The sequence below is a fragment of the Rissa tridactyla genome, chromosome 2 (genome assembly GCF_028500815.1).
Source record: "Rissa tridactyla isolate bRisTri1 chromosome 2, bRisTri1.patW.cur.20221130, whole genome shotgun sequence".
Taxonomy (NCBI): Eukaryota; Metazoa; Chordata; class Aves; order Charadriiformes; family Laridae; genus Rissa; species Rissa tridactyla.
The window spans coordinates 122,070,311-122,083,149 of NC_071467.1; the positions used below are offsets into that span (position 1 = coordinate 122,070,311).

At 35.7% G+C, this 12,839-nt stretch overlaps 1 protein-coding gene across 2 annotated transcripts in view; it reads right to left on the reverse strand.

Annotated features, from left to right (window-relative positions):
• ANO10 (anoctamin 10) overlaps window positions 1-12,839 on the reverse strand; it is a 125,234-nt gene that overhangs the window by 94,699 nt on the left and 17,696 nt on the right. For both annotated transcript variants that reach the window (XM_054191053.1, XM_054191054.1), the window contains one exon: window positions 10,597-10,725. In XM_054191053.1, the coding sequence (XP_054047028.1) occupies window positions 10,597-10,725 (129 nt within the window). The remainder of the gene's footprint in view (window positions 1-10,596; window positions 10,726-12,839) is intronic.

Here is a 12,839-nt window from a genome sequence, read left to right on the forward strand (position 1 = left end):
AAGAAAATTTAATAAAAGCAAATTATTCTTCAATTTTATAACTGGAAAACATGCAAGCAACAATATTTCATCATTCAGATTCTCTCTGAAAAGAGGTGTTTTATATCTAATTGACAATGCAGAGACTCCAACAACAGCAAGACTGGCTTTCTCCTGCTATTTGGAGACAGTTTTACTGATCTCCTGTTTTCCATCTCTTTTCCAACTGCAGCTGCAAACCCCACATTTTCTACTTTTGGATTCCCTGAGCTGCTCAGAGCCATTCATTTTCCCTCTCAGTCATTGGAGGATATAAAAGACAAATTGGATTTATCCTCCAATGCAACAAACCAAAACATACCACCTTAGACAAATGTCCTGGTTTATATAAAACTTTGGAGACAGGAAGGACACCACGGTCCCCGAGAAGGACGACTTCTTGTAAGAATGATACAAAGAAATGCTACTGCAAAGTGCATCACTGATGTATGGAAATATGGTATCCGAATCCTACAGCTCTGCCTATTCTTTAGGAAATGCCATTATTCAGGCTTGTGCTGGCAGCTACAGATATCACATTTGCTGAAAATTATTTAAATAATTTAACTGAATAAACTAACATGTTATTTACAAAACAAAATAGTTCAGTTCCCTGAAATGCTAAGCCAACCTTGGAATGGTTGTGAAGCTAGGAGGCTTTGAATGTTCATACTCTGTCTTGTCATTAAACAATTACTAATCTTAATCAAGTGGAAGGTAAACAATGAATATTAATAGGTATTAACTTGGCTTTTGTCTGCCCGTTCAAGTTCCAACTGCCAGCAAGGAAGCTGTACATCCTGATCAGGCTTGAGCTGGCAACATCATATTTATACATTAAAGGAAACTTCTTTGTGGGAAATATTAAGCTAAGTGAGTTTTAAAGAGATCTGAAAGTCTGATTCGTATAAAATTCTTTAAAATGTCTTGTAATTGTCTCCAAAGATCTGTTCTGTATTCATCTTCCCTTTTGAAGTTTTGTCATTTTGGCAGCCTCGCACAATCCCAGAAGGAACAGAAAAAATATTCCTACTCAGTCTTCTCCTGCTGTTTTTCCAGGTTGACACTTCTGAAGCACTGATTAGCATAGTTATATGCTCTCTTCCAGGAAGAATTCCTAAGGTATCTCCCCCATCCAACCTTCCTAGTACATGCATGGTTTAAAAATACAGCAGCGTCTACCAGATAATGTTAAATTCATGAGGAATGGCACAATCCCAGAAGACATAGCCATTGCTGCTTCTTACTGAAGGGATCCCAACATGAGTTAAAGCATTGCTGTGATCCTTCTTGAAAGTTAGGTCTTTTAGCTAACTAGCACCTGACACCTTTGTCGCTCCCTGTTCCTACCATCACCTGGCTGACGGCAAGAAGAGGGTATTCCCTTTTTGCTAAGTATTCCCTTTTTGCTAAGTATTCCCTTTTTGCTAAGTATTCCCTTTTTTATTGTTTCTACTAAAACACCTTCCAGGTTTTCTTTCCCAGTGAGGGGGCTTCCTGGGCCACCCATTTCTTAACCTCCACTATGTCACACCCACACGGGCAGTATCCAATTCAGAATTAAAAATCCTTCTTGCACAGAAAATACAACTGAAAAAAGAACAGAGAACAGCTAGAAAAACCAAGAGTAGAAACCAAGATGATTACTTACTAAGCTAAGAGTATATTAATATTAGTTGCTTAACTGGCTTTTTACTATAAAACACTGCAAGTTCTTTTGAAAAAAGTGGATATGCCATTGTATAAAAGCATTGCACACTTCATATGCAGCTCTGACCAGCTCATGTTCAGTAACGAGACAGGTCTTCAAAAAAATTTACACCGCAAATCACCAGATCCTGGGAAATAATTTTGAGGAGGCATGACTATATAGTTGGCTATATTAATATACTCTTCCCTTGGCCTCTGCTGCAGAAAGGATTCTGGCCTAGATAGACCCATGATCTGACCCAGCTCAGCCATTCCTTTGTACATAGTGTAAGTTCAATTTGATCAAAAAAATCTGTTTAAAAAAAATAAAACAGTAAAGCTGTATTTCATACACCAAGTCTGACCTTTACAACCAAGACATGTATTTATTTAAAGACAAAATTGCATTCTGAATTGTGTCACCCTAAACCGAGGAATGAAAATTACTGTCAAAATACGATACTCCAGCTGGGGTAGACACAGTAGTAAAATATATCAACACGTTACAGTTATCAGGGTTGAAAAACCCAATGCAATACAGTGGTTTCTTGCTCTCCTACAAATTACGACACGTACCCAAGTATTTAACACATTTCAGTGTTTGTACATGGTTTGGGCAGCACGATTCATTCATCTCTGTGATTATTTTTAAACTTCCAACAGAGCAAATTGAGAATCTGAAAAACCGCTTGAGAAAAGAACAGAAAATTAGGAGGAATAAATTAAAATGACTAACAAATAGGAAAATGCACAAGTACTGTTTGAAATCCTGAGACTTTCAAAATGCCTTTGAACTATTTAAGATAGAAGTTAATATGCATTTTCATTTCTCTAACAGCAGAAAGCTACAGAATACAACCAGCAACTGCAAACTTACTTAGATCTTTGAATTTTTTATGTTTGTTTTCATTCTGACAAGCTTTTGCCATTAATCTTTACTACTCAAAGTGACCAAAAATCTACACGAAATCAGAATGAATATCCCAAAAGAACCAGTAGATAGCAATAAAAAGATCTGTGATAAAACTCGATTTTGGAAATAAACACAGTCCTTATTAATGTACAACTAGCAAAACTGTAATTTTTTTTCACCTCGTTTATATGGTCCCAGGAGTCTGGTTCAGCAGCAAACATTTTATAAGATTTTATACAGACAAATCCATGAATCTTCCCCATATCTGAATGTTTAAAACTTTCGCTGAAGTGAGAAGAAAACTCCAACCCTGAGAACAATCTGTTCCCCTGTTACTCAGAAGAATAATTTATCTAAAATATTTGAAAATTTTTTTTTCAAACTAAACACACAGTTTCAAGAATCTTTTGCAAAGTACAGTGTGTATAAAATGCACAGAAACTTGAGTTCATTATTATTCATAAAATGCAGTCAAACACTGAAGAATCAGTAAACTTTGTTAGGTCTTTATACTACAGTAACCTTTAGAGACTTCCACTAAGTATTATACCAATGCATCAGCATCTTCTGATAATTTTTGCTAGGGTTTCAGCTTGAAATTAAAATATCAAACTATTTTTATGGTTCACTATTCCAAATCTAGAAATAAACGAAACTGCAGTGGCTTGCCTGTCTAGCATAGAGTATAAAAATCAAATTACTGTTTTTAATGATATTAAAAATGAAAACATACACAACAGATTTTTAAAGGAGGACTTCTCAATGTAATTTCTTATGTATATGTATACATAGCATGTATATGTTCGCAGCTGAGGTAGAGGCTTTCTTGAACAGAAAGAATGTTAAGTGAAATCACCAGTGGCTTGGATTAACCTTTTTTAACATTCAGAATTAGTAATGCTGCAGAATTATTTTAAGTATGTATACATCAATGAACCAAATAATTACACAATTTACATAGAGCACACTTTTCAATTTGTCTTTCTATATTTTCTTATTTTCATCACAAGTGCAAGCACAGATGGGTCTTGGCTAGGATAAGTTTTACTAAAATAAAATACCTGATGAATAAGCTTGCTAAGTATTTTCTCAAAAAAGAACTGTAAAGCTGTCAGTAAGGTTTGTACCTTACTATGAACATTTCAGAAAAAGTGTCTTATGTATAACTTTCTATTTAATACTCATTCACTATAGGTAAATAATCACTTATTTTTTCCCTATACATTTAACTTCTTTAAGTCAAATTAAATTATTAGACAGAAATTTAAACTACACATCAAATACTCACCAGTAAATACTACTCCTTGCATTTATACCTAAAAACTGACAAAATACTCAGGTTACACAGGAACTAGCGGTATTCCAACCAAAACCTATAAATGAAGCACCTTCATGTAGTATATATGCATGCATGTAACTATGCCTATCAGTATGGAAAAAACACACTGCCACAGAAAAGAATCAGCACATGGAAAGACAAATACCTGGAGACTGTTGCCAAAAAAAATTCAGCAGTAAGAAAATTAAAGAGTTGTACAACTGCTCCCAGAAATTATCAGGATGATTTTCTCTGATTAAAGAGCAAACAGATTGAGGACAAGGAAAGAATACACACTGCAACTGGCAGAAAGATATAAGGAGACAAGCACACATGAAAAGCACTCCTTGTTTCTTTAAAAAAGTGGCACTGGCAACCTGGAAAACACAGACACCAAAAATGTGGAGAGGGCCTATTGGAGGGCCACCAAGATTACAGGGTTGATGAACCTGACATCTGAAGAAAGGTTGAAGGAACTAGGTTTTCCCCATCTAGAAAAGAGAAGGCTTGGGAGGGTGGGGAGGATCTAATCACAGTCTTCCAATCCCTAACAGGTAGTTTTAGAGAAGATGGAATTGCCCTCTTCACAAGGATGCATGGTGAAAGGACAAGAGGCCATGGGCCACAAGTTGATTCAGGGAAATTTAATCTCGCCATAAGAAAAACCCAACAACTCTTTGCCACAAGAACAATTAATGAATGGAATAAGTTGCCCAGAGAAATAGTAGACTTCCCCTCACTGCAATTATTCAAGCCTTAGCTTAAGCTTGACACAGTCCTGGATAAACTAATCTAGGGTCCTGCTTTCAGCAGAAGGTTGGACCAAGTAATCTCCAGAGGTCCCTTCCAACCCAGACTATGCTATGATTTGGCATGTGAAACACTGCAGGTACTGTATTTTAAAGTAGTACCTGTCACAAACGCATAAATAATTCAGCAAAAAATCACTTTATGCACAGCTGTTTTACTTGAACTTTGCACTAACTCCATTAGTGTCAATGGATTTATACATTTGGAAGCTGATGAAGCCTATTTTTCTTTTTTTTTTTCTCGTTTCTTTACTAAACATGGCAAATATGTAAGAGTACTTTGCATATCTGCTAAATCCCAAACTCCCCCTGAATTCTACACAAATAAAGCTGTTTGCTCCACACATGCAGAACATTGTACCAGGCAGAACAAGGCCTAAGCTCCACCCTGCTGCAATGCTAGTCATGTACATTATTGCTAAAAAAATATGCTAACTAGTACTGTTTTTAAAAAAAAAAAATTTTAAAAAACCCCAGCTTTATCAGGAAAAAAACAGATAGCACTGAATCTGTTGCAAAACATCTAAGTTTTTTGTTTGTTTGGGTTTTTTTTCAGAAAATAAAGGAAAAATACTTTAATTTTGACATAGCAAGCCTCCTAAGATTGCTTTTGCTCAGGAAGTGGATTCAAAAGATCTTCAACCGCATTCAAGATGCAATGCTTACTAATTTCCAAATTTATCTAGCAAGCAAAGTATGATGATGCCTAGAACCAGACGATAAATATACCTTCTCATCTACTTGAACCCAAACTGCTCAAACTCTGGTAGTGTTTCTTAGTTTCTTTGGCACATTATTTTAGAAACAACTGTCAAGTTTACCGCTGAGCTCACTGAGTGTTGGGGCCATTACATTAAGAGTGCTCAGAAGAAGCTCAAAGAGTTTCTACTGTACAGCAGGAGGCCTTTGATGAAGAAATCACATTTTTTTAATAAAAATGGAACACTAGAGAAAAGCAGATGTACCAGGCAACTCTCAACCACTTTGATTTTGGATCAGCTATCACTTTTAAGCATAACACCATCAACTTTTCAGCTTTATTAACAAGCTATGATTCCTGCTTTCCAGACTTTGATAAATGGACTATCAGCTCCTCCTCACCCAGTAAAAACAAAGCTTAAGAAATGGTTACTTCTCTTAGCCCACTCCATACCTCTTACAGAACTGACTTCTAAATATATATATATTTTTTTGTGAAAATCTATTTCAAATCCTTATGAGGACTCCATGAAATCAAATCCACACAGCCCAATTGTTTATTAAGCCATGTTTACTACAAATATGCTGTCCTTAACGCTAAGGTCCTCATTTTCATCTATACCAGAGCTGATTACGTTCTTCCCTAAATTGTATTTGTAGACTAGTAAGGTCAGATTTCATACTACAGCTATCAGGAGGGCCCTTCATTATTACTTAGTATTTCCAAGCTAATCCCCAAATGCCTTGATGTGACGTAAAACATCCAGGCTAAGTACACCTCTGCGTGAAAGCCTTCCATGAGTTTACTACGTTTGAGCGTTGGATACACGACAAGTTACTTTTGGAGATTAGGATACATTCACGTTAAGCTGCACTTTACAGCTATTACTTCAAAACACCCCTAACTGATGTAATGTTTAAAATTTTTTTTTTAAAAATCACTATTAAGAGTTGTACATATAACTGATTTCTTGGGCTCATCTTTGAGTAGTCCTGAAACTGATTTAACTAGCATTCTTCAAATTTCTGAAAGTCTAAATTAAAGAGAAATAGTCACCAGGAATAAAACTCTTTGTCAAAAATTTTCAAAGAAATATAAAAAAGCACTGCAGAATTAAGGTTACACCTTGTTTTAACCCACTCCTCCAACTATTCAGCAAATTTCTTTGGAGCCATTTCCTCAGTTTGTCCAAATCAGCGCAAGACGACAGAGGTGACTGGGAACAGTGTCACACACGCACAGACACTTGCTTGGAATGTCCTACTTTGCACCTGTGGTTCATACCAGAAGTTACGTGACTATGGTAGAGCTTGAAGAACTAAATACACTACGGGATTTAACTATTTTAAAATTATGTTAATAAGGGCTTATTGTTTCCTGCTTTAAGGACATTCGCCTATTTCTTTGAAAACTGCGCTTGCTGCACTCAGTTAGCATCCATCCATAAGAAAAAGAGGGGAGTTTCATTGTTCTGCTCCTGGTTCAAATCATGTTGCCATGGAAGCAGATGTCGGATTGATGAAAATAGGTCAACTGTTCAAAAAAAAAAAAGATCATTGTTTTCATACTTTTAAAATATTATTAAATGTTTTTATTTTAACTCTTACCATTATTTATTATTAAATGCTTACTATTTTATTCTATTTAATTAGCATTTACTTTGCTGATACAATATATATTCCCACCAAAAGTGTAGAGAGCAAAGAGTTAGTGTTGTTAATGAAAAAAAAATAATAATAATTTTGCATGAATCTGTAAGGGCTGGGTACAGAATGCTTACAAGAATACCACACACAGTTCTTCATTATGTCTGTACTGAGTGGTGTCAAATGTCACCATATAAACTTATTTCCATTTGAAGAGTATTAGTATTATTTTTAAAAAGCACTCACATTTTTGGAGAAAAAAAAAAATTGCTAACATTGCCAATACCTTTGTTTGGCTTTGGTAAGAACAGGGCTCTTTCTGTTTACCTTCGCATCAAACAGATATATAAATATTCAACTGCAGTCTCAATTACTTAAACCTGATAAAAATATTTAATAATAGCTAAGATTTAAGTATATTACCCCATCAATTGAACATGTGAAAGCATACATAGCCTACTAAAAGAACTTCCTTGTGTTCCTTAACATTTTCACACTGCATGATATTGGTAACATCACATAAACACACCACAAAATTCTCATCTCCTCCTGCAGCAAACACCGGAAAGTAAAATAACTCGCCTCTATCACGAGTTTCTGAATTTAGGTGATCTAAAATGCATTGCTATCAACACCCTCACACATCTGTCAGGACTTTTTCCTACCTTGACACTGATGTACTTCAGATGGACCAGGTTTGTCCTAGAGGTTTAGTGTGAGGTATTCTGTTTCTGAATTGTTCTTTACAACTGAAATGCACAGTTTAATCATTAATAAATATAGCTAAGGTGCACAGGAATACTTCCAATACATGAGATTTGTGCTCCTCTCCTAGTTTAGGGATCTTCTTGTAGATGAAGCAATACTTAAAGGAGAAAGACTCAGTGGTGTGGAAGTCCCACAAATTTAATCCAGCACAAATCTACAGCAACTGCTGTGCGTCTTCCATATATAGTTGCTTCTGCCCTGCTCCCTTTCACCAGTGAACTGGGTTAGACAGCTTCTCCCAGATCAATTCCCTAATCTGATTCATCGTGCACCAGGTAAAAGAAAGCAGCACTGTAACAGATAAAATGGGAATAAATACCCAGGAAGCAAAGGCAAAAATAACCCCATCTCTTTAAGCTGCCATAAATCCATACTGCTGCTGTTCCTAGTACCATAGCACCTAGTAATCTTCCCTCCTTTTGACCTTCTGTAGTCAACATTTTAACCTGAAATACGTACAACATAACTAGCGATTAAAAAAAATTCATTTCTGTAACTGACAGCATGTTTAACTGTCAACACAATAGAAGCTGTTCTCAACAGAAGCGAAAATCATGTTTGTTGTGTTCATACAATTTTTGAAATAAAATTTATATATAAAATGTGTTTCACTTTGGAGAACTCTTTTGGACTCCAGAAACTTCATAACTTGTGTTACAAAACTTCTTGCAAGATTATACGACCTGAGCTATTCTCTGACTCTTTAAAAAAAACCACAAACAATAACAAAAAAAAAAACCCCAAAAACCAAAACGCACACTCAGGAAGTTTTTAAATATTGTTTAAAATGTACTGAAAGACTGTCCCTCTGGAGACTGCAAAAGTTTTAAATTTCATATTGAACAGTTTTGGAATTGTTTACAACTAACAACATTCCAAAAATCGCATGGCTTGTTACACTGCAGAAAAGTTCTATAAGACTCCTATGTTGGTTTTGTGTCTTTGTGTTTTCTCAGACAATAAATAGTTTATAATAACACAAAAACAGCCAAAAAGAATTCAAACCAGCATACTTAACAGTGTCATGAATACTGGATACTTGTGACTAAAACTACTTTTTAAATATATCTTTTCTGACAAGTACATTGTGGTTTTGTGGGGTTTTTTGGGTTTTTTTTTTGTTTTTTTTTTTTTGTTTGTTTGTTTGTTTGTTTTTTTACGAAGAACAACAGTAAGAGAAAACTTGACTTTTCTTTAAATAAATGGTTGCCTTTTCTCTCCTCTGCTCTGGCTCATCCAGCATGAGACTCCACCTGCCCCTTCACACAATGTAGTTAATTATAGATTGGTGTTCTCTGTCAAAGTTGCTTCTCAATATAAGACAACATTTTTGCCTTTCCTTGCCTCTGTAGTAATTTACTTTTTCTCTTCAAACTTGCTTCTCTTTATTTTTGTAATCTCCCTTTCCACAGCGTTTTCAGATAATTTAAGACACTGTTAGAAAGGAATTCCAAGAGCTACATAATCAGTATGCTGCATTTCCTGGCATCTAAAGGATTGCACAGAAGCAGAATTTAAATTCAGAGAGAAAAATACTCATATTCTCCTATGGCTTACCAAGAAACAGAGGCCTGCCTAGAGACCACATAGCCAGCTTCACATTAAAACAGGTAAGATGGGAATAAATACCCAGGAAGCAAAGGCAAAAGTAGCCCCATCTCTAAGTTGCCATAAATCCATATTGCTTACATTGCATAACATCCACATTGCTTACATAAAGTTCTCATAATATGATCTCTCTGAGTATGTTGTAAAGCAATGAACTACAGCATTACATTTAAATTGCAAAATTAGTTTTATATTAAAATACCTCATTGAGGTTAATGCAAATGTTCACACACAGATAATAAAAAAACACATCAGGCTATCTGTAGACTCAAACTTCAGTAAACCAGCTGACACTCTGCAAACCTTGAGGCTTGGAAAATAAAACTCAAAGCAAGCTCATAATTCACTGCATAACCCATAACACCCGCAAAACCAACAAAGTATGTGCTCCTGCCGCACCTCCGTAAGGTGATGCAATGTAACAACTACCGATAGACAGCCCAGACTTTTTCCCACAAGAAAAGTAATACATTTCCTAAAAGCTAAAATAGCATAATGCCAAAAGTCAAGGCAACGCAATACAAGAAAGCTCCAAAAGAAAAATAAATCAGGGCAAAGTCTTACAATCTCAGTTACTCTGTAAGACGCCCACAGTCATCCCTCCTTGCCTGAAAGGGAATGACGCTCAAGTGTTTACTGCATAGAATTAGGAAAAGATGAAACCCAAATGGTGTTACAATCACTAGCATTTATAGTCATCATACATACTTGTTTCAGATAAGGCTTAGAGGAAACATCCATAAAGATTACGTAGGAGGTCTTTACAAGATATGCTGGGGTCACAAACCAAGTAAAGAAACATCCAGTTGACAAAAGTTTGGTTATTTTGGTTCTTGAAATAGCACTATTAAATTCTTGAAATACAAGAAGCAATAAATACACAGTGTATTGTGAATGTATGTATGTAAAAGTATGGCAACAACATTCACAGTACATGAAAACACAGAAAGAAAAAAAAAGAAAGAAATCAAAAAGCAAGACTTTGAAACACTTCTTGGGTAGGGAAATCTTAATTTCCTTTTAATATAAAGAGGGGAAAAAAAAAAAATCTACTTCCTGGCATCATTTCCACTGTTGTTCACATTATTTGCTACAAAAACACTTGCACTGTTTGAAGGCAGACTTACCTCTACCAATGCCACAGTCAGAATAAGGTCTGTTTTTGAGTCTGTAAAAAGGGCATTCACTTGTGGAGACATTCCAATCAGTATGCAATTAGTGACTACTGATATTACACTCATAGTTTCAAAAGCCAGCTGAAATAAAACACAAATATATTTATAGTTATGACCATTATCTCTAATTTACCAGTCCCCAAATTGCTCAGGACAATACCTCTCTCTTCATTAAATCCTCAGAAGACCCGTTATTTTAACTTTTTATTTTCCTTCATTTTTTGAATTCTGTGACATAAGACTTGTTTGGCAAGCAGTCCAGACTTCACCAGCTTTAAGAACAGGCAAGCGCAAGACCACAACAAGGTCGGCAATACCACAAAGACCATCTGGCAACCCTGAATTTTTCTCTAATTTGATTTCTCTATGTGTGCGTATGCGTGTTTGCTGTGAAGAAGTTAAACACTATTCTTCCACAATTCCATAGTACTGTAAAGACCTTGAGAAATTATTTATAGACCACTATCATCCTGGATGTAGGTAACGCCAGGTCACCTCCTGAAAAATTTGGAATAATCCTGAAGCAAAAAAGTGGACAGGAAAGCAGCCTTATCCCTGATATCTTCAAGACTTATTATCTGAACACATAAAAGACTACGCACTCATTTACAGTTGTACTCTGGAACATAAACTTCTTTCAGGATAAAAGAAAAAATGCAAAACTCCAAGAGGAACTAACAGCCCCAACACCCTGGTGTTGGAGGGTTTTTTCTGAATATTAAGTAATAGGAAAATGTAAGCACAGCTCAGAATGCTTTTCTTAAATCACAACCAGTTATACAAGCCGAAATTTGTTGAAAGATTTACATTTAAATGCATGCAATTGCACAAGTCTAAGAAGCTCTTGCCTACAAAAGCTCCCACAAAGTGCCTGAAAATACTACTACAGTGTGACAATTACTTTTGCAATACAACAGTTACTTATTCCAAGATCCTTTCTGGAATGAGAAAGATTGACATTGAATTGTAGCAATTGTCACAATGAATTAGCAGAAGTACCTTTCTCCTTGACACCAAGCTGGTGACTCAGCTCACCTGGTAAAATAATTCCCGTATTCCTTTAACAGAAATCTTTCAGACAATGCTCTTAACTTCCCACGTGAAACAGATAACTAAATTTTTTTAAGTCATTATATTTAGTTCACAAAGCAAATGCATTTCTACTATTAGTCAAAAACTTACACTATAAAAAAACCCCACATGGCTGTACCATTAGTGTTACGGTGTTTCAGCCTACTCCCTAGATTGAAACAAACTATTCTAGCAAAACCGAATCCTATTAATATACCTGCAGCTACACTTGGGACTTATAAACACAGCCTCACTTAACTGGTGGTCACACCACTGGGCAATGCAGCTATGCCATCAAGATGTTGGCAGCATAGAAAATGCATCAGATGTTAAAATGCAATCAGATTATAATTTTCACATTTTGATGACTTAATATTAAAAGACTTCTCCTATAAGTCCACTTCATTAATACTTATGTACACGTCTAATGAACATTCCTCAGAATGTTTTGCATTCTCATGCAAACCTCAGAATGGTTTGCATGTTTTTACAGTATGTTTAATTCAAGGTTTCCTGATTCCATCTCTCATCGTCCATTTTTTTTCATTAGGTACCAACATTTACAATCCCTCCAAATTAAAACAATCCACTAGTTTATTGTGCCCCTTATCTCCATTACAAATCATTAAAAGAGTTGTTAAATAAAACTAGAATATGGATCATCCCCTAGAAATTTCCTCCAACTACTTCACACTCCTTATCAGGCCACCACTACTACAGAATGCTAAAGTCTCTGGATGCAACTTTATAGACCCCTTTCTTTTCAGAAAAACCTCTGGTTTTGAAGGAGTTTTACAGGGTTATTTTAAGTCAGAATCAGTTCACTGATGCAGTGTAATCAGCAGGCTCCAAACTAGCTGATGCTAGCATGATTGCATGCACAAACAACTGAGGACAGAAAATCCTTAAGCCAGTACTACTAGCATGAAATTGTTTAGATAGACTACAACGTTCAGGTTATGCAGAAAGATCCAGCTCCTGCTCACAGATACAGGTTGCTTTAAAATTAGTCAGCTTGAGTACCAGTAATCACAAGGGCACACAGCCAAACATGGCTCAGGAATCCAAGTTAGTTACCTATCATTCTTTTTTTTTTTTGTTTTGAAGCCCTTGCTGAGCTCCAT